Below are 25,031 nucleotides of genomic sequence, written 5' to 3'. Positions count from 1 at the left end.
GCCCCATGAAAACCTGTTACTGTCCTCATATCAGCCCCATGAAAACCTGTTACTGTCCTCATATCAGCCCCATGAAAACCTGTTACTGTCCTCATATCAGCCCCATGAAAACCTGTTACTGTCCTCATATCAGCCCCATGAAAACCTGTCCTCATATCAGCCCCATGAAAACCTGTTACTGTCCTCATATCAGCCCCATGAAAACCTGTCCTCATATCAGCCCCATGAAAACCTGTTACTGTCCTCATATCAGCCCCATGAAAACCTGTCACTGTCCTCATATCAGCCCCATGAAAACCTGTTACTGTCCTCATATCAGCCCCATGAAAACCTGTTACTGTCCTCATATCAGCCCCATGAAAACCTGTTACTGTCCTCATATCAGCTCCATGAAAACCTGTTACTGTCCTCATATCAGCCCCATGAAAACCTGTTACTGTCCTCATATCAGCCCCATGAAAACCTGTTACTGTCCTCATATCAGCCCCATGAAAACCTGTTACTGTCCTCATATCAGCCCCATGAAAACCTGTTACTGTCCTCATATCAGCCCCATGAAAACCTGTCACTGTCCTCATATCAGCCCCATGAAAACCTGTTACTGTCCTCATATCAGCCCCATGAAAACCTGTTACTGTCCTCATATCAGCCCCATGAAAACCTGTTACTGTCCTCATATCAGCCCCATGAAAACCTGTTACTGTCCTCATATCAGCCCCATGAAAACCTGTTACTGTCCTCATATCAGCCCCATGAAAACCTGTTACTGTCCTCATATCAGCCCCATGAAAACCTGTTACTGTCCTCATATCAGCCCCATGAAAACCTGTCACTGTCCTCATATCAGCCCCATGAAAACCTGTTACTGTCCTCATATCAGCCCCATGAAAACCTGTCCTCATATCAGCCCCATGAAAACCTGTCACTGTCCTCATATCAGCCCCATGAAAACCTGTTACTGTCCTCATATCAGCCCCATGAAAACCTGTCACTGTCCTCATATCAGCCCCATGAAAACCTGTCACTGTCCTCATATCAGCCCCATGAAAACCTGTTACTGTCCTCATATCAGCCCCATGAAAACCTGTTACTGTCCTCATTACAGCACCATGAAAACCTGTCCTCATATCAGCCCCATGAAAACCTGTTACTGTCCTCATATCAGCCCCATGAAAACCTGTTACTGTCCTCATATCAGCCCCATGAAAACCTGTTACTGTCCTCATATCAGCCCCATGACAACCTGTTACTGTCCTCATATCAGCCCCATGAAAACCTGTCCACATATCAGCCCCATGAAAACCTTTACTGTCCTCATATCAGCCCCATGAAAACCTGTCCTCATATCAGCCCCATGAAAACCTGTCACTGTCCTCATATCAGCCCCATGAAAACCTGTTACTGTCCTCATATCAGCCCCATGAAAACCTGTCACTGTCCTCATATCAGCCCCATGAAAACCTGTCCTCATATCAGCCCCATGAAAACCTGTTACTGTCCTCATATCAGCCCCATGAAAACCTGTTACTGTCCTCATATCAGCCCCATGAAAACCTGTCACTGTCCTCATATCAGCCCCATGAAAACCTGTTACTGTCCTCATATCAGCCCCATGAAAACCTGTTACTGTCCTCATATCAGCCACATGAAAACCTGTTACTGTCCTCATATCAGCCCCATGAAAACCTGTTACTGTCCTCATATCAGCCCCATGAAAACCTGTTACTGTCCTCATATCAGCCCCATGAAAACCTGTTACTGTCCTCATATCAGCCCCATGAAAACCTGTTACTGTCCTCATATCAGCCCCATGAAAACCTGTTACTGTCCTCATATCAGCCCCATGAAAACCTGTTACTGTCCTCATATCAGCCCCATGAAAACCTGTTACTGTCCTCATATCAGCCCCATGAAAACCTGTTACTGTCCTCATATCAGCCCCATGAAAACCTGTCCTCATATCAGCCCCATGAAAACCTGTTACTGTCCTCATATCAGCCCCATGAAAACCTGTCCTCATATCAGCCCCATGAAAACCTGTTACTGTCCTCATATCAGCCCCATGAAAACCTGTCACTGTCCTCATATCAGCCCCATGAAAACCTGTTACTGTCCTCATATCAGCCCCATGAAAACCTGTTACTGTCCTCATATCAGCCCCATGAAAACCTGTTACTGTCCTCATATCAGCTCCATGAAAACCTGTTACTGTCCTCATATCAGCCCCATGAAAACCTGTTACTGTCCTCATATCAGCCCCATGAAAACCTGTTACTGTCCTCATATCAGCCCCATGAAAACCTGTTACTGTCCTCATATCAGCCCCATGAAAACCTGTTACTGTCCTCATATCAGCCCCATGAAAACCTGTCACTGTCCTCATATCAGCCCCATGAAAACCTGTTACTGTCCTCATATCAGCCCCATGAAAACCTGTTACTGTCCTCATATCAGCCCCATGAAAACCTGTTACTGTCCTCATATCAGCCCCATGAAAACCTGTTACTGTCCTCATATCAGCCCCATGAAAACCTGTTACTGTCCTCATATCAGCCCCATGAAAACCTGTTACTGTCCTCATATCAGCCCCATGAAAACCTGTTACTGTCCTCATATCAGCCCCATGAAAACCTGTCACTGTCCTCATATCAGCCCCATGAAAACCTGTTACTGTCCTCATATCAGCCCCATGAAAACCTGTCCTCATATCAGCCCCATGAAAACCTGTCACTGTCCTCATATCAGCCCCATGAAAACCTGTTACTGTCCTCATATCAGCCCCATGAAAACCTGTCACTGTCCTCATATCAGCCCCATGAAAACCTGTCACTGTCCTCATATCAGCCCCATGAAAACCTGTTACTGTCCTCATATCAGCCCCATGAAAACCTGTTACTGTCCTCATTACAGCACCATGAAAACCTGTCCTCATATCAGCCCCATGAAAACCTGTTACTGTCCTCATATCAGCCCCATGAAAACCTGTTACTGTCCTCATATCAGCCCCATGAAAACCTGTTACTGTCCTCATATCAGCCCCATGACAACCTGTTACTGTCCTCATATCAGCCCCATGAAAACCTGTCCACATATCAGCCCCATGAAAACCTTTACTGTCCTCATATCAGCCCCATGAAAACCTGTCCTCATATCAGCCCCATGAAAACCTGTTACTGTCCTCATATCAGCCCCATGAAAACCTGTCACTGTCCTCATATCAGCCCCATGAAAACCTGTCCTCATATCAGCCCCATGAAAACCTGTTACTGTCCTCATATCAGCCCCATGAAAACCTGTTACTGTCCTCATATCAGCCCCATGAAAACCTGTTACTGTCCTCATATCAGCCCCATGAAAACCTGTCACTGTCCTCATATCAGCCCCATGAAAACCTGTTACTGTCCTCATATCAGCCCCATGAAAACCTGTCCTCATATCAGCCCCATGAAAACCTGTCACTGTCCTCATATCAGCCCCATGAAAACCTGTTACTGTCCTCATATCAGCCCCATGAAAACCTGTCACTGTCCTCATATCAGCCCCATGAAAACCTGTCACTGTCCTCATATCAGCCCCATGAAAACCTGTTACTGTCCTCATATCAGCCCCATGAAAACCTGTTACTGTCCTCATTACAGCACCATGAAAACCTGTCCTCATATCAGCCCCATGAAAACCTGTTACTGTCCTCATATCAGCCCCATGAAAACCTGTTACTGTCCTCTCATATCAGCCCCATGAAAACCTGTTACTGTCCTCATATCAGCCCCATGACAACCTGTTACTGTCCTCATATCAGCCCCATGAAAACCTGTCCACATATCAGCCCCATGAAAACCTTTACTGTCCTCATATCAGCCCCATGAAAACCTGTCCTCATATCAGCCCCATGAAAACCTGTCACTGTCCTCATATCAGCCCCATGAAAACCTGTTACTGTCCTCATATCAGCCCCATGAAAACCTGTCACTGTCCTCATATCAGCCCCATGAAAACCTGTCCTCATATCAGCCCCATGAAAACCTGTTACTGTCCTCATATCAGCCCCATGAAAACCTGTTACTGTCCTCATATCAGCCCCATGAAAACCTGTCACTGTCCTCATATCAGCCCCATGAAAACCTGTTACTGTCCTCATATCAGCCCCATGAAAACCTGTTACTGTCCTCATATCAGCCACATGAAAACCTGTTACTGTCCTCATATCAGCCCCATGAAAACCTGTTACTGTCCTCATATCAGCCCCATGAAAACCTGTTACTGTCCTCATATCAGCCCCATGAAAACCTGTTACTGTCCTCATATCAGCCCCATGAAAACCTGTTACTGTCCTCATATCAGCCCCATGAAAACCTGTTACTGTCCTCATATCAGCCCCATGAAAACCTGTTACTGTCCTCATATCAGCCCCATGAAAACCTGTTACTGTCCTCATATCAGCCCCATGAAAACCTGTTACTGTCCTCATATCAGCCCCATGAAAACCTGTCCTCATATCAGCCCCATGAAAACCTGTTACTGTCCTCATATCAGCCCCATGAAAACCTGTCCTCATATCAGCCCCATGAAAACCTGTTACTGTCCTCATATCAGCCCCATGAAAACCTGTCACTGTCCTCATATCAGCCCCATGAAAACCTGTTACTGTCCTCATATCAGCCCCATGAAAACCTGTTACTGTCCTCATATCAGCCCCATGAAAACCTGTTACTGTCCTCATATCAGCTCCATGAAAACCTGTTACTGTCCTCATATCAGCCCCATGAAAACCTGTTACTGTCCTCATATCAGCCCCATGAAAACCTGTTACTGTCCTCATATCAGCCCCATGAAAACCTGTTACTGTCCTCATATCAGCCCCATGAAAACCTGTTACTGTCCTCATATCAGCCCCATGAAAACCTGTCACTGTCCTCATATCAGCCCCATGAAAACCTGTTACTGTCCTCATATCAGCCCCATGAAAACCTGTTACTGTCCTCATATCAGCCCCATGAAAACCTGTTACTGTCCTCATATCAGCCCCATGAAAACCTGTTACTGTCCTCATATCAGCCCCATGAAAACCTGTTACTGTCCTCATATCAGCCCCATGAAAACCTGTTACTGTCCTCATATCAGCCCCATGAAAACCTGTTACTGTCCTCATATCAGCCCCATGAAAACCTGTCACTGTCCTCATATCAGCCCCATGAAAACCTGTTACTGTCCTCATATCAGCCCCATGAAAACCTGTCCTCATATCAGCCCCATGAAAACCTGTCACTGTCCTCATATCAGCCCCATGAAAACCTGTTACTGTCCTCATATCAGCCCCATGAAAACCTGTCACTGTCCTCATATCAGCCCCATGAAAACCTGTCACTGTCCTCATATCAGCCCCATGAAAACCTGTTACTGTCCTCATATCAGCCCCATGAAAACCTGTTACTGTCCTCATTACAGCACCATGAAAACCTGTCCTCATATCAGCCCCATGAAAACCTGTTACTGTCCTCATATCAGCCCCATGAAAACCTGTTACTGTCCTCATATCAGCCCCATGAAAACCTGTTACTGTCCTCATATCAGCCCCATGACAACCTGTTACTGTCCTCATATCAGCCCCATGAAAACCTGTCCACATATCAGCCCCATGAAAACCTTTACTGTCCTCATATCAGCCCCATGAAAACCTGTCCTCATATCAGCCCCATGAAAACCTGTTACTGTCCTCATATCAGCCCCATGAAAACCTGTCACTGTCCTCATATCAGCCCCATGAAAACCTGTCCTCATATCAGCCCCATGAAAACCTGTTACTGTCCTCATATCAGCCCCATGAAAACCTGTTACTGTCCTCATATCAGCCCCATGAAAACCTGTCACTGTCCTCATATCAGCCCCATGAAAACCTGTTACTGTCCTCATATCAGCCCCATGAAAACCTGTTACTGTCCTCATATCAGCCCCATGAAAACCTGTTACTGTCCTCATATCAGCCCCATGAAAACCTGTTACTGTCCTCATATCAGCCCCATGAAAACCTGTTACTGTCCTCATATCAGCCCCATGAAAACCTGTCCTCATATCAGCCCCATGAAAACCTGTCACTGTCCTCATATCAGCCCCATGAAAACCTGTTACTGTCCTCATATCAGCCCCATGAAAACCTGTCCTCATATCAGCCCCATGAAAACCTGTTACTGTCCTCATATCAGCCCCATGAAAACCTGTTACTGTCTTCATATCAGCCCCATGAAAACCTGTTACTGTCCTCATATCAGCCCCATGAAAACCTGTTACTGTCCTCATATCAGCCCCATGAAAACCTGTTACTGTCCTCATATCAGCCCCATGAAAACCTGTCACTGTCCTCATATCAGCCCCATGAAAACCTGTTACTGTCCTCATATCAGCCCCATGAAAACCTGTCACTGTCCTCATATCAGCCCCATGAAAACCTGTTACTGTCCTCATATCAGCCCCATGAAAACCTGTTACTATCCTCATATCAGCCCCATGAAAACCTGTTACTGTCCTCATATCAGCCCCATGAAAACCTGTCCTCATATCAGCCCCATGAAAACATGTCACTGTCCTCATATCAGCCCCATGAAAACCACTGTCCTCATATCAGCCCCATGAAAACCTGTCACTGTCCTCATATCAGCCCCATGAAAACCTGTTACTGTCCTCATATCAGCCCCATGAAAACCTGTTACTGTCCTCATATCAGCCCCATGAAAACCTGTTACTGTCCTCATATCAGCCCCATGAAAACCACTGTCCTCATATCAGCCCCATGAAAACCTGTCACTGTCCTCATATCAGCCCCATGAAAACCTGTCACTGTCCTCATATCAGCCCCATGAAAACCTGTCACTGTCCTCATATCAGCCCCATGAAAACCTGTCACTGTCCTCATATCAGCCCCATGAAAACCTGTTACTGTCCTCATATCAGCCCCATGAAAACCTGTTACTGTCCTCATATCAGCCCCATGAAAACCTGTTACTGTCCTCATATCAGCCCCATGACAACCTGTTACTGTCCTCATATCAGCCCCATGAAAACCTGTTACTGTCCTCATATCAGCCCCATGAAAACCTGTTACTGTCCTCATATCAGCCCCATGAAAACCTGTCACTGTCCTCATATCAACCCCATGAAAACCTGTTACTGTCCTCATATCAGCCCCATGAAAACCTGTCCTCATATCAGCCCCATGAAAACCTGTCCACATATCAGCCCCATGAAAACCTGTCCACATATCAACCCCATGAAAACCTGTTACTGTCCACATATCAGCCCCATGAAAACCTGTTACTGTCCTCATATCAGCCCCATGAAAACCTGTTACTGTCCTCATATCAGCCCCATGACAACCTGTTACTGTCCTCATATCAGCCCCATGAAAACCTGTCCACATATCAGCCCCATGAAAACCTTTACTGTCCTCATATCAGCCCCATGAAAACCTGTCCTCATATCAGCCCCATGAAAACCTGTTACTGTCCTCATATCAGCCCCATGAAAACCTGTCACTGTCCTCATATCAGCCCCATGAAAACCTGTCCTCATATCAGCCCCATGAAAACCTGTTACTGTCCTCATATCAGCCCCATGAAAACCTGTTACTGTCCTCATATCAGCCCCATGAAAACCTGTTACTGTCCTCATATCAGCCCCATGACAACCTGTTACTGTCCTCATATCAGCCCCATGAAAACCTGTCCACATATCAGCCCCATGAAAACCTTTACTGTCCTCATATCAGCCCCATGAAAACCTGTCCTCATATCAGCCCCATGAAAACCTGTTACTGTCCTCATATCAGCCCCATGAAAACCTGTCACTGTCCTCATATCAGCCCCATGAAAACCTGTCCTCATATCAGCCCCATGAAAACCTGTTACTGTCCTCATATCAGCCCCATGAAAACCTGTTACTGTCCTCATATCAGCCCCATGAAAACCTGTTACTGTCCTCATATCAGCCCCATGAAAACCTGTCACTGTCCTCATATCAGCCCCATGAAAACCTGTTACTGTCCTCATATCAGCCCCATGAAAACCTGTCCTCATATCAGCCCCATGAAAACCTGTCACTGTCCTCATATCAGCCCCATGAAAACCTGTTACTGTCCTCATATCAGCCCCATGAAAACCTGTCACTGTCCTCATATCAGCCCCATGAAAACCTGTCACTGTCCTCATATCAGCCCCATGAAAACCTGTTACTGTCCTCATATCAGCCCCATGAAAACCTGTTACTGTCCTCATTACAGCACCATGAAAACCTGTCCTCATATCAGCCCCATGAAAACCTGTTACTGTCCTCATATCAGCCCCATGAAAACCTGTTACTGTCCTCATATCAGCCCCATGAAAACCTGTTACTGTCCTCATATCAGCCCCATGACAACCTGTTACTGTCCTCATATCAGCCCCATGAAAACCTGTCCACATATCAGCCCCATGAAAACCTTTACTGTCCTCATATCAGCCCCATGAAAACCTGTCCTCATATCAGCCCCATGAAAACCTGTCACTGTCCTCATATCAGCCCCATGAAAACCTGTTACTGTCCTCATATCAGCCCCATGAAAACCTGTCACTGTCCTCATATCAGCCCCATGAAAACCTGTCCTCATATCAGCCCCATGAAAACCTGTTACTGTCCTCATATCAGCCCCATGAAAACCTGTTACTGTCCTCATATCAGCCCCATGAAAACCTGTCACTGTCCTCATATCAGCCCCATGAAAACCTGTTACTGTCCTCATATCAGCCCCATGAAAACCTGTTACTGTCCTCATATCAGCCACATGAAAACCTGTTACTGTCCTCATATCAGCCCCATGAAAACCTGTTACTGTCCTCATATCAGCCCCATGAAAACCTGTTACTGTCCTCATATCAGCCCCATGAAAACCTGTTACTGTCCTCATATCAGCCCCATGAAAACCTGTTACTGTCCTCATATCAGCCCCATGAAAACCTGTTACTGTCCTCATATCAGCCCCATGAAAACCTGTTACTGTCCTCATATCAGCCCCATGAAAACCTGTTACTGTCCTCATATCAGCCCCATGAAAACCTGTTACTGTCCTCATATCAGCCCCATGAAAACCTGTCCTCATATCAGCCCCATGAAAACCTGTTACTGTCCTCATATCAGCCCCATGAAAACCTGTCCTCATATCAGCCCCATGAAAACCTGTTACTGTCCTCATATCAGCCCCATGAAAACCTGTCACTGTCCTCATATCAGCCCCATGAAAACCTGTTACTGTCCTCATATCAGCCCCATGAAAACCTGTTACTGTCCTCATATCAGCCCCATGAAAACCTGTTACTGTCCTCATATCAGCTCCATGAAAACCTGTTACTGTCCTCATATCAGCCCCATGAAAACCTGTTACTGTCCTCATATCAGCCCCATGAAAACCTGTTACTGTCCTCATATCAGCCCCATGAAAACCTGTTACTGTCCTCATATCAGCCCCATGAAAACCTGTTACTGTCCTCATATCAGCCCCATGAAAACCTGTCACTGTCCTCATATCAGCCCCATGAAAACCTGTTACTGTCCTCATATCAGCCCCATGAAAACCTGTTACTGTCCTCATATCAGCCCCATGAAAACCTGTTACTGTCCTCATATCAGCCCCATGAAAACCTGTTACTGTCCTCATATCAGCCCCATGAAAACCTGTTACTGTCCTCATATCAGCCCCATGAAAACCTGTTACTGTCCTCATATCAGCCCCATGAAAACCTGTTACTGTCCTCATATCAGCCCCATGAAAACCTGTCACTGTCCTCATATCAGCCCCATGAAAACCTGTTACTGTCCTCATATCAGCCCCATGAAAACCTGTCCTCATATCAGCCCCATGAAAACCTGTCACTGTCCTCATATCAGCCCCATGAAAACCTGTTACTGTCCTCATATCAGCCCCATGAAAACCTGTCACTGTCCTCATATCAGCCCCATGAAAACCTGTCACTGTCCTCATATCAGCCCCATGAAAACCTGTTACTGTCCTCATATCAGCCCCATGAAAACCTGTTACTGTCCTCATTACAGCACCATGAAAACCTGTCCTCATATCAGCCCCATGAAAACCTGTTACTGTCCTCATATCAGCCCCATGAAAACCTGTTACTGTCCTCATATCAGCCCCATGAAAACCTGTTACTGTCCTCATATCAGCCCCATGACAACCTGTTACTGTCCTCATATCAGCCCCATGAAAACCTGTCCACATATCAGCCCCATGAAAACCTTTACTGTCCTCATATCAGCCCCATGAAAACCTGTCCTCATATCAGCCCCATGAAAACCTGTTACTGTCCTCATATCAGCCCCATGAAAACCTGTCACTGTCCTCATATCAGCCCCATGAAAACCTGTCCTCATATCAGCCCCATGAAAACCTGTTACTGTCCTCATATCAGCCCCATGAAAACCTGTTACTGTCCTCATATCAGCCCCATGAAAACCTGTCACTGTCCTCATATCAGCCCCATGAAAACCTGTTACTGTCCTCATATCAGCCCCATGAAAACCTGTTACTGTCCTCATATCAGCCCCATGAAAACCTGTTACTGTCCTCATATCAGCCCCATGAAAACCTGTTACTGTCCTCATATCAGCCCCATGAAAACCTGTTACTGTCCTCATATCAGCCCCATGAAAACCTGTCCTCATATCAGCCCCATGAAAACCTGTCACTGTCCTCATATCAGCCCCATGAAAACCTGTTACTGTCCTCATATCAGCCCCATGAAAACCTGTCCTCATATCAGCCCCATGAAAACCTGTTACTGTCCTCATATCAGCCCCATGAAAACCTGTTACTGTCTTCATATCAGCCCCATGAAAACCTGTTACTGTCCTCATATCAGCCCCATGAAAACCTGTTACTGTCCTCATATCAGCCCCATGAAAACCTGTTACTGTCCTCATATCAGCCCCATGAAAACCTGTCACTGTCCTCATATCAGCCCCATGAAAACCTGTTACTGTCCTCATATCAGCCCCATGAAAACCTGTCACTGTCCTCATATCAGCCCCATGAAAACCTGTTACTGTCCTCATATCAGCCCCATGAAAACCTGTTACTATCCTCATATCAGCCCCATGAAAACCTGTTACTGTCCTCATATCAGCCCCATGAAAACCTGTCCTCATATCAGCCCCATGAAAACATGTCACTGTCCTCATATCAGCCCCATGAAAACCACTGTCCTCATATCAGCCCCATGAAAACCTGTCACTGTCCTCATATCAGCCCCATGAAAACCTGTTACTGTCCTCATATCAGCCCCATGAAAACCTGTTACTGTCCTCATATCAGCCCCATGAAAACCTGTTACTGTCCTCATATCAGCCCCATGAAAACCACTGTCCTCATATCAGCCCCATGAAAACCTGTCACTGTCCTCATATCAGCCCCATGAAAACCTGTCACTGTCCTCATATCAGCCCCATGAAAACCTGTCACTGTCCTCATATCAGCCCCATGAAAACCTGTCACTGTCCTCATATCAGCCCCATGAAAACCTGTTACTGTCCTCATATCAGCCCCATGAAAACCTGTTACTGTCCTCATATCAGCCCCATGAAAACCTGTTACTGTCCTCATATCAGCCCCATGACAACCTGTTACTGTCCTCATATCAGCCCCATGAAAACCTGTTACTGTCCTCATATCAGCCCCATGAAAACCTGTTACTGTCCTCATATCAGCCCCATGAAAACCTGTCACTGTCCTCATATCAACCCCATGAAAACCTGTTACTGTCCTCATATCAGCCCCATGAAAACCTGTCCTCATATCAGCCCCATGAAAACCTGTCCACATATCAGCCCCATGAAAACCTGTCCACATATCAACCCCATGAAAACCTGTTACTGTCCACATATCAGCCCCATGAAAACCTGTTACTGTCCTCATATCAGCCCCATGAAAACCTGTCACTGTCCTCATATCAGCCCCATGAAAACCTGTTACTGTCCTCATATCAGCCCCATGAAAACCTGTCCTCATATCAGCCCCATGAAAACCTGTCACTGTCCTCATATCAGCCCCATGAAAACCTGTCACTGTCCTCATATCAGCCCCATGAAAACCTGTTACTGTCCTCATATCAGCCCCATGAAAACCTGTTACTGTCCTCATTACAGCACCATGAAAACCTGTCCTCATATCAGCCCCATGAAAACCTGTTACTGTCCTCATATCAGCCCCATGAAAACCTGTCACTGTCCTCATATCAGCCCCATGAAAACCTGTTACTGTCCTCATATCAGCCCCATGAAAAAATGTTACTGTCCTCATATCAGCCCCATGAAAACCTGTTACTGTCCTCATATCAGCCCCATGAAAACCTGTTACTGTCCTCATATCAGCCCCATGAAAACCTGTTACTGTCCTCATATCAGCCCCATGAAAACCTGTCCTCATATCAGCCCCATGAAAACCTGTCACTGTCCTCATATCACCCCCCACCTGTTACAAACCTGTTATATATATATATATATATATATATATATATGTGTGTGTGTGTGTGTAGCGTCTGTCTTTACCTCCTCCTTGGGGGCGCAGCAGTCTGCCAGAGGGATACGTTTATAGAACAGTCCCTGGTGTGTTCTCTGGTACTGCTTGAACACCTCCTGGACCGTCAGACAGCTTTTAAACATCTTCATCTGTTTCTCCTGCTCCAGAGTCACCTCCAGCCACTTCTGGGCTCTCTGAACCTCCTCTCCCAGGGCTGTCTCTAGTTTCTGGGGTCGGAGGAGGGACAGTCAGACTGGGGCTCACTTTACTGACTTTATTGTCCACGTAAGGTTAGGGTCACTTAGTACTGCTATGTACTGGGGGTTAGGGTTAGTTAGGGTACGGTTAGTTAGTACCGCTATGTACTGGGGGTTAGGGTTAGTTAGGGTAGGGTTAGTTAGTACCGCTATGTACTGGGGGTTAGGGTTAGTTAGGTTAGGGTCACTTAGTACTGCTATGTACTGGGGGTTAGGGTTAGTTAGTACCGCTATGTACTGGGGGTGCTTCTACACCGGCATTGCTTGCTGTTTGGGGTTTTAGGCTGAGTTTCTGTACAGCACTTTGAGACATCAGTTGATGTACGAAGGGCTTTATAAATACATTTGATTTTGATTTTTGATTTTTTTGTTTGTTAGTACCGCTATGTACTGGGGGTTAGGGTTAGCTAGTACCTCTGTGTGTGTGGGGTTAGGGTTAGTTAGTACCTCTATGCACTGGGGGTTAAGGTTAGTTAGTACCTCTATGCACTGGGGGTTAGGGTTAGTTAGTACCTCTATGCACTGGGGGTTAGGGTTAGTTAGTACCTCTATGCACTGGGGGTTAGGGTTAGTTAGTACCTCTATGCACTGGGGGTTAGGGTTAGTTAGTACCTCTATGCACTGGGGGTTAGGGTTAGTTAGTACCTCTATGCACTGGGGGTTAGGGTTAGTTAGTACCTCTATGCACTGGGGGTTAGGGTTAGTTAGTACCTCTATGTACTAGGGGTTAGGGTCAATTAGTACCTCTATGTGTGTGGGTTTAGGGTTAGTTAGTACATCTATGTGTGTTGGTTTAGGGTTAGTTAGTACCTCTGTGTGTGGGGTTAGGGTCAATTAGTACCTCTATGTGTGTGGGGTCTGGGTTTGTTAGTACCTCTGTGTGTGTGGGGTCTGGGTTAGTTAGTACCTCTGTGTGTGTGGGGTTAGGGTTAGGGTTAGGTAGTACCTCTGTGTGTGGGGTTAGCGTTAGGTAGTACCTCTGTGTGTGGGGTCTGGGTTAGGTAGTACCTCTATGTGTGGGGTCTGGGTTAGGTAGTACCTCTATGTGTGTGTGGGGTCTGGGGTGAGGACATGGATGTGTTAGTACACCAATAGTATGTGGACACCTGCTATTCAAACATCTCATTCCTAAATCATGGGCATTAATATGAAGTTGTTCCCGCCTCTGCTGCTATAACAGCCTCCACTCTTCTGGGAAGGCTTTCCACTAGATGTTGGAACGTTGCTGCTATAACAGCCTCCACTCTTCTGGGAAGGCTTTCCACTAGATGTTGGAATGTTGCTGCTATAACAGCCTCCACTCTTCTGGGAAGGCTTTCCACTAGATGTTGGAATGTTGCTGCTATAACAGCCTCCACTCTTCTGGGAAGGCTTTCCACTAGATGTTGGAACATTGCTGCTATAACAGCCTCCACTCTTCTGGGAAGGCTTTCCACTAGATGTTGGAATGTTGTTGCTATAACAGCCTCCACTCTTCTGGGAAGGCTTTCCACTAGATGTTGGAATGTTGCTGCTATAACAGTCTCCACTCTTCTGGGAAGGCTTTCCACTAGATGTTGGAACGTTGCTGCTATAACAGCCTCCACTCTTCTGGGAAGGCTTTCCACTAGATGTTGGAATGTTGCTGCTATAACAGCCTCCACTCTTCTGGGAAGGCTTTCCACTAGATGTTGGAACATTGCTGCTATAACAGCCTCCACTCTTCTGGGAAGGCTTTCCACTAGATGTTGGAATGTTGTTGCTATAACAGCCTCCACTCTTCTGGGAAGGCTTTCCACTAGATGTTGGAATGTTGCTGCTATAACAGTCTCCACTCTTCTGGGAAGGCTTTCCACTAGATGTTGGAACGTTGCTGCTATAACAGCCTCCACTCTTCTGGGAAGGCTTTCCACTAGATGTTGGAATGTTGCTGCTATAACAGCCTCCACTCTTCTGGGAAGGCTTTCCACTAGATGTTGGAATGTTGCTGCTATAACAGCCTCCACTCTTCTGGGAAGGCTTTCCACTAGATGTTGGAATGTTGCTGCTATAACAGCCTCCACTCTTCTTGGAAGGCTTTCCACTAGATGTTGGAATGTTGCTGCTATAACAGCCTCCACTCTTCTGGGAAGGCTTTCCACTAGATGTTGGAACATTGCTGCTATAACAGCCTCCACTCTTCTGGGAAGGCTTTCCACTAGATGTTGGAATGTTGCTGCTATAACAGCCTCCACTCTTCTGGGAAGGCTTTCCACTAGATGTTGGAATGTTGCTGCTATAACAGCCTCCACTCTTCTGGGAAGGCTTTCCACTAGATGTTGGAACGTTGCTGCTATAACAGCCTCCACTCTTCTGGGAAGGCTTTCCACTAGATGTTGGAACGTTGCTGCTATAACAGCCTCCACTCTTCTGGGAAGGCTTTCCACTAGATGTTGGAACGTTGCTGCTATAACAGCCTCCACTCTTCTGGGAAGGCTTTCCACTAGATGTTGGAACGTTGCTGCTATAACAGCCTCCACTCTTCTGGGAAGGCTTTCCACTAGATGTTGGAACGTTGCTGCTATAACAGCCTCCACTCTTCTGGGAAGGCTTTCCACGAGATGTTGGAACGTTGCTGCTATAACAGCCTCCACTCTTCTGGGAAGGCTTTCCACGAGATGTTGGAACGTTGCTGCTATAACAGCCTCCACTCTTCTGGGAAGGCTTTCCACTAGATGTTGGAACGTTGCTGCTATAACAGCCTCCACTCTTCTGGGAAGGCTTTCCCCTAGATACCATACTACTTCCAATGTTTGTCTATGGAGATTGCATGGCTGTGGGCTCGATTTTGTTACGCCTGTCAGCAACAGGTGTGGCTGAAATAGCCTAATCCACTAATGTGAAGGGCTGTCCACATACTGCTGTATATATGGTGTATAGTACCTCTATCTGCGTGGGGTCTGTAGCGGGGACAGGGATGTGTTGCCCCATACAGGACGGTTCTCTGGGGGTGAAGATCTGTCCGTTCCCCTCCAGAACCAGCTCCTCCTGCAGGTTGACCCACAGGACGTGGCTGTACTTCCTCTTCTCATCCGTCAGGTGGGTCAACACCGCACCCGTCGCCTACAGAACACACAACCCGTTCAGTTCAGTTTCAGTTCAGCTTCACAGACAAACTTACAGGATCAACTGGGGACGACTTCAAAAGTCAGAGAGAAACGTCTGAAATTAGCATTTTGGACGTTTGACCAGATGTGATGGAGGCTACGGGCTCGGTGCTGATCGTACCTCTGATGTAGGCTGTGACATGCCATAGACAGGCATCTTGGGGACTCTTCTGAAGTTAGCCACCTTCATCTCCTTCACTGTGCTGAGTATGTCTGGAGACAGGTACTCATGAGCAACCTGCGCACACACACACACACGCACACACACAGTAAGTCAATAAGATAATGAGTTAGATTTCCTGGGAATGTATTCATTACACAAAGGCAAACAAACGTGGACTGGGTTCCATGTTCTGCAGTGGGTCTGACTGGGTTCCATGTTCTGCAGTGGGTCTGACTGGGTTCTATGTTCTGCAGTGGGTCTGACTGGGTTCCATGTTCTGCAGTGGGTCTGACTGAGTGTGATGTTCTGCAGTGGGTCTGACTGGGTTCCATGTCCTGCAGTGGGTCTGACTGGGTTCCATGTTCTGCAGTGGGTCTGACTGGGTTCCATGTTCTGCAGTGGGTCTGACTGGGCTCCATGTTCTGCAGTGGGTCTGACTGAGTGTGATGTTCTGCAGTGGGTCTGACTGGGTTCCATGTTCTGCAGTGGGTCTGACTGAGTGTGATATTCTGCAGTGGGTCTGACTGAGTGTGATGTCCTGCAGTGGGTCTGACTGGGTTCCATGTTCTGCAGTGGGTCTGACTGAGTGTGATGTTCTGCAGTGGGTCTGACTGAGAGTGATGTTCTGCAGTGGGTCTGACTGGGCTCCATGTTCTGCAGTGGGTCTGACTGAGTGTGATGTTCTGCAGTGGGTCTGACTGGGTTCCATGTTCTGCAGTGGGTCTGACTGAGTGTGATATTCTGCAGTGGGTCTGACTGAGTGTGATGTTCTGCAGTGGGTCTGACTGGGTTCCATGTTCTGCAGTGGGTCTGACTGAGTGTGATGTTCTGCAGTGGGTCTGACTGGGTTCCATGTTCTGCAGTGGGTCTGACTGAGTGTGATGTTCTGCAGTGGGTCTGACTGGGCTCCATGTTCTGCAGTGGGTCTGACTGAGTGTGATGTTCTGCAGTGGGTCTGACTGGGTTCCATGTTCTGCAGTGGGTCTGACTGAGTGTGATGTTCTGCAGTGGGTCTGACTGGGCTCCATGTTCTGCAGTGGGTCTGACTGAGTGTGATGTTCTGCAGTGGGTCTGACTGGGTTCCATGTTCTGCAGTGGGTCTGACTGGGTTCCATGTTCTGCAGTGGGTCTGACTGAGTGTGATGTTCTGCAGTGGGTCTGACTGAGAGTGATGTTCTGCAGTGGGTCTGACTGGGCTCCATGTTCTGCAGTGGGTCTGACTGGGTTCCATGTTCTGCAGTGGGTCTGACTGGGCTCCATGTTCTGCAGTGGGTCTGACTGAGTGTGATGTTCTGCAGTGGGTCTGACTGGGTTCTATGTCCTGCAGTGGGTCTGACTGGGTTCTATGTCCTGCAGTGGGTCTGACTGGGTTCTATGTCCTGCAGTGGGTCTGACTGGGTTCTATGTCCTGCAGTGGGTCTGACTGGGTTCCATGTCCTGCAGTGGGTCTGACTGGGCTCCATGTTCTACAGTGGGTCTGACTGAGTGTGATGTTCTGCAGTGGGTCTGACTGGGCTCCATGTTCTACAGTGGGTCTGACTGAGTGTGATGTTCTGCAGTGGGTCTGACTGGGAGTGATGTTCTGCAGTGGGTCTGACTGGGTTCCATGTTCTGCAGTGGGTCTGACTGAGTGTGATGTTCTGCAGTGGGTCTGACTGGGTTCCATGTTCTGCAGTGGGTCTGACTGAGTGTGATGTTCTGCAGTGGGTCTGACTGGGTTCCATGTTCTGCAGTGGGTCTGACTGAGTGTGATGTTCTGCAGTGGGTCTGACTGGGTTCCATGTTCTGCAGTGGGTCTGACTGAGTGTGATGTTCTGCAGTGGGTCTGACTGGGCTCCATGTTCTGCAGTGGGTCTGACTGAGTGTGATGTTCTGCAGTGGGTCTGACTGGGTTCCATGTTCTGCAGTGGGTCTGACTGGGTTCCATGTTCTGCAGTGGGTCTGACTGAGTGTGATGTTCTGCAGTGGGTCTGACTGAGAGTGATGTTCTGCAGTGGGTCTGACTGGGCTCCATGTTCTGCAGTGGGTCTGACTGAGTGTGATGTTCTGCAGTGGGTCTGACTGGGTTCTATGTCCTGCAGTGGGTCTGACTGGGTTCCATGTTCTGCAGTGGGTCTGACTGAGTGTGATGTTCTGCAGTGGGTCTGACTGGGTTCCATGTCCTGCAGTGGGTCTGACTGGGTTCCATGTTCTGCAGTGGGTCTGACTGAGTGTGATGTTCTGCAGTGGGTCTGACTGAGAGTGATGTTCTGCAGTGGGTCTGACTGGGCTCCATGTTCTGCAGTGGGTCTGACTGAGTGTGATGTTCTGCAGTGGGTCTGACTGGGTTCCATGTTCTGCAGTGGGTCTGACTGAGTGTGATATTCTGCAGTGGGTCTGACTGAGTGTGATATTCTGCAGTGGGTCTGACTGAGTGTGATATTCTGCAGTGGGTCTGACTGGGTTCCATGTTCTGCAGTGGGTCTGACTGAGTGTGATGTCATTTGGTGGGAGGTTCTCACCAGAACGCGGGCTCCCTTGGTGACGAGATCAGGCGGAGCGGAGAGTTCTGATAGGTCCATACAGGCCAGCAGGCGGTACACCCAGGGGTGAGCACACAGCCACTGGCTGAAGTTGGACGCAAAGCCAAGAGAATACTGCAACACCACAAAACAGACATAAAGAATGAGATGTCTGTTAGCCATGGTAAAAACAGGAAATAAAGATTGAGATGTCTGTTAGCCATGGTAAAAACAGGAAATAAAGATTGAGATGTATTTGTTAGCCATGGTAAAAACAGGAAATAAAGATTGAGATGTCTGTTTGCCATGGTAAAAACAGGAAATAAAGATTGAGATGTCTGTTAGCCATGGTAAAAACAGGAAATAAAGATTGAGATGTCTGTTAGCCATGGTAAAAACAGGAAATAAAGATTGAGATGTCTGTTTGCCATGGTAAAAACAGGAAATAAAGATTGAGATGTCTGTTTGCCATGGTAAAAACAGGAAATAAAGATTGAGATGTCTGTTTGCCATGGTAAAAACAGGACATAAAGATTGAGATGTCTGTTTGCCATGGTAAAAACAGGAAATAAAGATTGAGATGTCTGTTAGCCATGGTAAAAACAGGAAATAAAGATTGAGATGTCTGTTAGCCATGGTAAAAACAGGAAATAAAGATTGAGATGTCTGTTAGCCATGATAAAAACAGGACATAAAGATTGAGATGTCTGTTAGCCATGGTAAAAACAGGAAATAAAGATTGAGATGTCTGTTTGCCATGGTAAAAACAGGACATAAAGATTGAGATGTCTGTGTTAGCCATGGTAAAAACAGGAAATAAAGATTGAGATGTCTGCTAGCCATGGTAAAAACAGGACATAAAGATTGAGATGTCTGTTTGCTATGGTAAAAACAGGAAATAAAGATTGAGATGTCTGTTAGCCATGGTAAAAACAGGACATAAAGATTGAGATGTCTGTTAGCCATGGTAAAAACAGGACATAAAGATTGAGATGTCTGTTAGCCATGGTAAAAACAGGAAATAAAGATTGAGATGTCTGTTTGCCATGGTAAAAACAGGAAATAAAGATTGAGATGTCTGTTAGCCATGGTAAAAACAGGAAATAAAGATTGAGATGTCTGTTTGCCATGGTAAAAACAGGACATAAAGATTGAGATGTCTGTGTTAGCCATGGTAAAAACAGGAAATAAAGATTGAGATGTCTGCTAGCCATGGTAAAAACAGGACATAAAGATTGAGATGTCTGTTTGCCATGGTAAAAACAGGAAATAAAGATTGAGATGTCTGTTAGCCATGGTAAAAACAGGACATAAAGATTGAGATGTCTGTTAGCCATGGTAAAAACAGGACATAAAGATTGAGATGTCTGTGTTAGCCATGGTAAAAACAGGAAATAAAGATTGAGATGTCTGTTTGCCATGGTAAAAACAGGAAATAAAGATTGAGATGTCTGTTAGCCATGGTAAAAACAGGACATAAAGATTGAGATGTCTGTTTGCCATGGTAAAAACAGGAAATAAAGATTGAGATGTCTGTTAGCCATGGTAAAAACAGGAAATAAAGATTGAGATGTCTGTTAGCCATGGTAAAAACAGGAAATAAAGATCGAGATGTATTTGTTTGCCATGGTAAAAACAGGAAATAAAGATTGAGATGTCTGTTAGCCATGGTAAAAACAGGAAATAAAGATCGAGATGTATTTGTTTGCCATCGTAAAAACAGGAAATAAAGATTGACATGTCTGTTAGCCATGGTAAAAACAGGAAATAAAGATTGAGATGTCTGTTAGCCATGGTAAAAACAGGAAATAAAGATTGAGATGTCTGTTAGCCATGGTAAAAACAGGAAATAAAGATTGAGATGTCTGTTAGCCATGGTAAAAACAGGAAATAAAGATTGAGATGTCTGTTAGCCATGGTAAAAACAGGAAATAAAGATTGACATGTCTGTTAGCCATGGTAAAAACAGGAAATAAAGATTGAGATGTCTGTTAGCCATGGTAAAAACAGGAAATAAAGATTGACATGTCTGTTAGCCATGGTAAAAACAGGAAATAAAGATTGAGATGTCTGTTAGCCATGGTAAAAACAGGAAATAAAGATTGAGATGTCTGTTAGCCATGGTAAAAACAGGAAATAAAGATTGAGATGTCTGTTAGCCATGGTAAAAACAGGACATTAAGATTGAGATGTATTTGTTAGCCATGGTAAAAACAGGACATAAAGATTTGTGATGTATTTGGTAAAAACAGGACACTTGTCATCTCAAAGCACAGACAATGACAGACAGAAAACCAGCAGAGTCAATGCTAAATAACATTGGCTTGCATGTATGTGTGAAAGATAATACTCGCTTGTAAAAAGTAGTGCCCTATAAAGGGAATAGGGAACCATTTGGAACAAAGACATACCTGTTCATGAAGGTACGCGTTGAACACAATCAGGTAGAAATAACGTTCCAGGCTCTGGATGGCTCTGTGGAGAAAGTAGTCTTTGGTCGTGCTTCCCTAGAAGAGACAGACATCAAGGAGTCAGACAGTAGTCTTATAGCTCCCTAGAAGAGACTGACATCAAGGAGTCAGACAGTAGTCTTATAGCCCCCTAGAAGAGACAGACATCAAGGAGTCAGACAGTAGTCTTATAGCTCCCTAGAAGAGACAGACATCAAGGAGTCAGACAGTAGTCTTATAGCCCCCTGGAAGAGACAGACATCAAGGAGTCAGACATTAGTCTTATAGCTCCCTAGAAGAGACAGACATCAAGGAGTCAGACAGTAGTCTTATAGCCCCCTAGAAGAGACAGACATCAAGGAGTCAGACAGTAGTCTGGTACGGCTCCCTAGAAGAGACAGACATCAAGGAGTCAGACAGTAGTCTTATAGCCCCCTGGAAGAGACAGACATCAAGCAGTCAGACAGTAGTCTGGTATGGCCCCCTAGAAGAGACAGACATCAAGAAGTAAGACAATAGTCTTATAGCTCCCTAGAAGAGACAGACATCAAGGAGTCAGACAGTAGTCTTATAGCTCCCTAGAAGAGACAGACATCAAGGAGTCAGACAGTAGTCTTATAGCCCCCTAGAAGAGACAGACATCAAGGAGGCAGACAGTAGTCTTATAGCTCCCTAGAAGAGACAGACATCAAGGAGTCAGACAGTAGTCTGGTACGGCCCCCTAGAAGAGACAGACATCAAGGAGTCAGACAGTAGTCTTATAGCTCCCTAGAAGAGACAGACATCAAGGAGTCAGACAGTAGTCTTATAGCTCCCTAGAAGAGACAGACATCAAGGAGTCAGACAGTAGTCTTATAGCTCCCTAGAAGAGACAGACATCAAGGAGTCAGACAGTAGTCTTATAGCCCCCTAGAAGAGACAGACATCAAGGAGTCAGACAGTAGTCTTATAGCTCCCTAGAAGAGACAGACATCAAGGAGTCAGACAGTAGTCTGGTACGGCCCCCTAGAAGAGACAGACATCAAGGAGTCAGACAGTAGTCTTATAGCCCCCTAGAAGAGACAGACATCAAGGAGTCAGACAGTAGTCTTATAGCCCCCTAGAAGAGACAGACATCAAGGAGTCAGACAGTAGTCTTATAGCTCCCTAGAAGAGACAGACATCAAGGAGTCAGACAGTAGTCTTATAGCCCCCTAGAAGAGACAGACTTCAAGGAGTCAGACAGTAGTCTTATAGCTCCCTAGAATCATAACATACTAGCTAAGCCCAGCCGCATCATATTACTGTATCAGCATCATCATAGAGTACTGATAAAGTTTTGATCAATCTGAAACATAAACCCACCTGAATTTGATAATCATCTCTGATCGCTTCAAGCTTCTTCTTATTTTCATACATCGCTTCTTTTATGTTGTGCATTTCTGAACACAGAGCGATCGCTTGGTCAACCTGAAGAACCAAAGGGACAGTCAATGATTTAGACGCTGGGGAAACTATCACAATGTATCTAACTAGTTAACACATTTCAGCATCACTCACCTCTTCCATGACCTGTTGGCCTTCAGGTAGTCTGTTGATGAGGGTCTGAATGACTTGGAACAGCGGCTTGGCTTCTGCCTCTTCCGCTCTGAAAAAAAATAACAAACCGGACAGGCGGCCATCTTTAAAACGCTTCATTACAGTTCAACTACATCACCAGTGGTTTATTATGACACTGATCAACCCATCATTTGATTGAAATATTTTTATTTTTATTTTACCTTTAATTTTACTAGGCAAGTCAGTTAAGAACAAATTCTTATTTTAGCCTAGGAACAGTGGGTTAACTGCCTGTTCAGGGGCAGAACGACAGATTTGTACCTTGTCAGCTCGGGGATTTGAACTTGCAACCTTTCGGTTACTAGTCCAATGCTCTAACCACTAGGCTACCACAAAGAATATAGGCCTACCCAGTGGGCAAATCTGGTTATAATGATGTTAACTCAAGCAGAAAAACAGACTTAACATGTCCCGTGGCAAATGTTGCCCTCTGGGTAATAATCTGGATCAATTTCATAGTCATTGTTCTTAATTGTCTGGTAAAATAAAGGTAAACAATGTCTTACATGCAATGACAGCCTGGCAATACACTACATACACAAAAGTATGTGGGACACCCCATCAAATGAGTGGATTCGGCTAGTTCAGCCACACCCATTGCTGACAGGTGTACAGTCGTGGCCAAATGTTTTAAGAATGACACAAATATTAATTTTCACAAAGTCTTGCTGCCTCAGTTTGTATGATGGCAATTTGCATATACTCCAGAATGTTATGAAGAGTGATCAGATGAATTGCAAAGTCCCTCTTTGCCATGCAAATGAACTGAATCCCCCAAAAACATTTCCACTGCATTTCAGCCCTGCCACAAAAGGACCAGCTGACATCATGTCAGTGATTCTCTCGTTAACACAGGTGTGAGTGTTGACGAGGACAAGGCTGGAGATCACTCTGTCATGCTGTTTGAGTTCGGATAACAGACTGGAAGCTTCAAAAGGAGGGTGGTGCTTGGAATCATTGTTCTTCCTCTGTCAACCATGGCTACCTGCAAGGAAACACGTGCCGTCGTCATTGCTTTGCACAAAAAGGGCTTCACAGGCAAGGATATTGCTGCCAGTAAGATTGCATCTAAATCAACCATTTATTGGATCATCAAGAATTTCAAGGAGAGCAGTTCAATTGTTGTGAAGAAGGCTTCAGGGTGCTCAAGAAAGTCCAGCAAGCGCCAGGACCATCTGCTAAAGTTGATTCAGCTGCGGGATCGGAGCACCACCAGTACAGAGCTTGCTTAGAATGGCAGGTGCCAAGAAGGGCAGCAAAGAAGCCACTTCTCTCCAGGAAAAACATCAGGGACAGACTGATATTCTGCAAAAGTTACAGGGATTGGACTGCTGAGAACTGGGGTAGTCATTATCTCTGATGAATCCCCTTTCCGAATGTTTGGGGCATCCGGAAAAAAGCTTGTCCGGAGAAGAGAAGGTGAGCGCTACCATCAATCAGTCCTGTGTCATGCCAACAGTAAAGCAACCTGAGACCATTCATGTGTGGGGTTGCTTCTCAGCCAAGGGAGTGGGCTCACTCACAATTTTGCCTAAGAACACAGCCATGAATAAAGAATGGTACCAGCACATCTTCAGAGAGCAACTTCTCCCAACTATCCAGGATCAGTTTGGTGAAGAAAAATGCCTTTTCCAGCATGATGGAGCACCTTGCCATAACGCAAAAGTGATAACTAAGTGGCTTGGGGAACAAAACATCAATATTTTGGGTCTATGGCCAGGAAACTCCCCAGCCCTTGATCCCATTGGGAACTTGTGGTCAATCCTCAAGAGGTGGGTGGACAAACAAAAACCCACAAATTCTGACAAACTCCAAGCATTGATAGGCAAGAATGGGCTGCCATCAGCAAGGATTTGGCCCCGAAGTTAATTGACAGCATGCCAGGGCGGATTGCAGAGGTCTTGAAAAAGAAGGGTCAACACTGCAGTATTGACTCTTTGCATCAACTTCATGTAATTGTCAATAAAAGCCTTTGACACTTATGAAATGCTTGAAATTATACTTCATTATTCCATAGTAACATCTGACAAAAATATCTAGACACTGACGCAGCAAACTTTGTGGAAATTAATATTTGTGTCATTCTCAAAACTTTTGGCCAAGACTGTAGAAAATTGAGCACACAGCCATGCAATCTCCATAGACAAAAATTGGCACTAGAATGGCCGTACTGAAGAGCTCAGTGACTCTCAATGTTGCCCCGTTGTAGGATGCCACATTTACAACAAGTCAGTTTGTCAAATTTCTTCCCTGCTAGAGTTGCCCAGGTCAACTGTAAGTGCTGTTATTGTGAAGTGGAAACGTCTAGGAGCAACAACGGCTCAGCCGCAAAGTGGTAGGCCACACAAGCTCAGAGAACAGGACCAGCTGGAGTGGTGAATCACTA

At 45.9% G+C, this 25,031-nt stretch overlaps 1 protein-coding gene across 1 annotated transcript in view; it reads right to left on the bottom strand.

Moving 5' to 3' along the window:
• Positions 1–25,031, bottom strand: part of LOC135513373 (paladin-like) — a 101,689-nt gene that overhangs the window by 26,902 nt on the left and 49,756 nt on the right. Inside the window, exons 9-15 of the mRNA XM_064936299.1 lie at positions 22,586–22,673; positions 22,391–22,495; positions 21,008–21,103; positions 18,597–18,731; positions 16,054–16,170; positions 15,709–15,888; positions 12,580–12,777 (exon numbers count right to left, since the gene is read on the bottom strand). Of these exons, the coding sequence (XP_064792371.1) occupies positions 12,580–12,777; positions 15,709–15,888; positions 16,054–16,170; positions 18,597–18,731; positions 21,008–21,103; positions 22,391–22,495; positions 22,586–22,673 (919 nt within the window). The remainder of the gene's footprint in view (positions 1–12,579; positions 12,778–15,708; positions 15,889–16,053; positions 16,171–18,596; positions 18,732–21,007; positions 21,104–22,390; positions 22,496–22,585; positions 22,674–25,031) is intronic.

The sequence above is a fragment of the Oncorhynchus masou genome, chromosome 24 (assembly GCF_036934945.1).
Source record: "Oncorhynchus masou masou isolate Uvic2021 chromosome 24, UVic_Omas_1.1, whole genome shotgun sequence".
Lineage (NCBI taxonomy): Eukaryota > Metazoa > Chordata > Actinopteri > Salmoniformes > Salmonidae > Oncorhynchus > Oncorhynchus masou.
The sequence above is the reverse complement of the archived record's forward strand: the minus strand, read 5'-3'. Positions and strand labels throughout refer to the sequence as shown.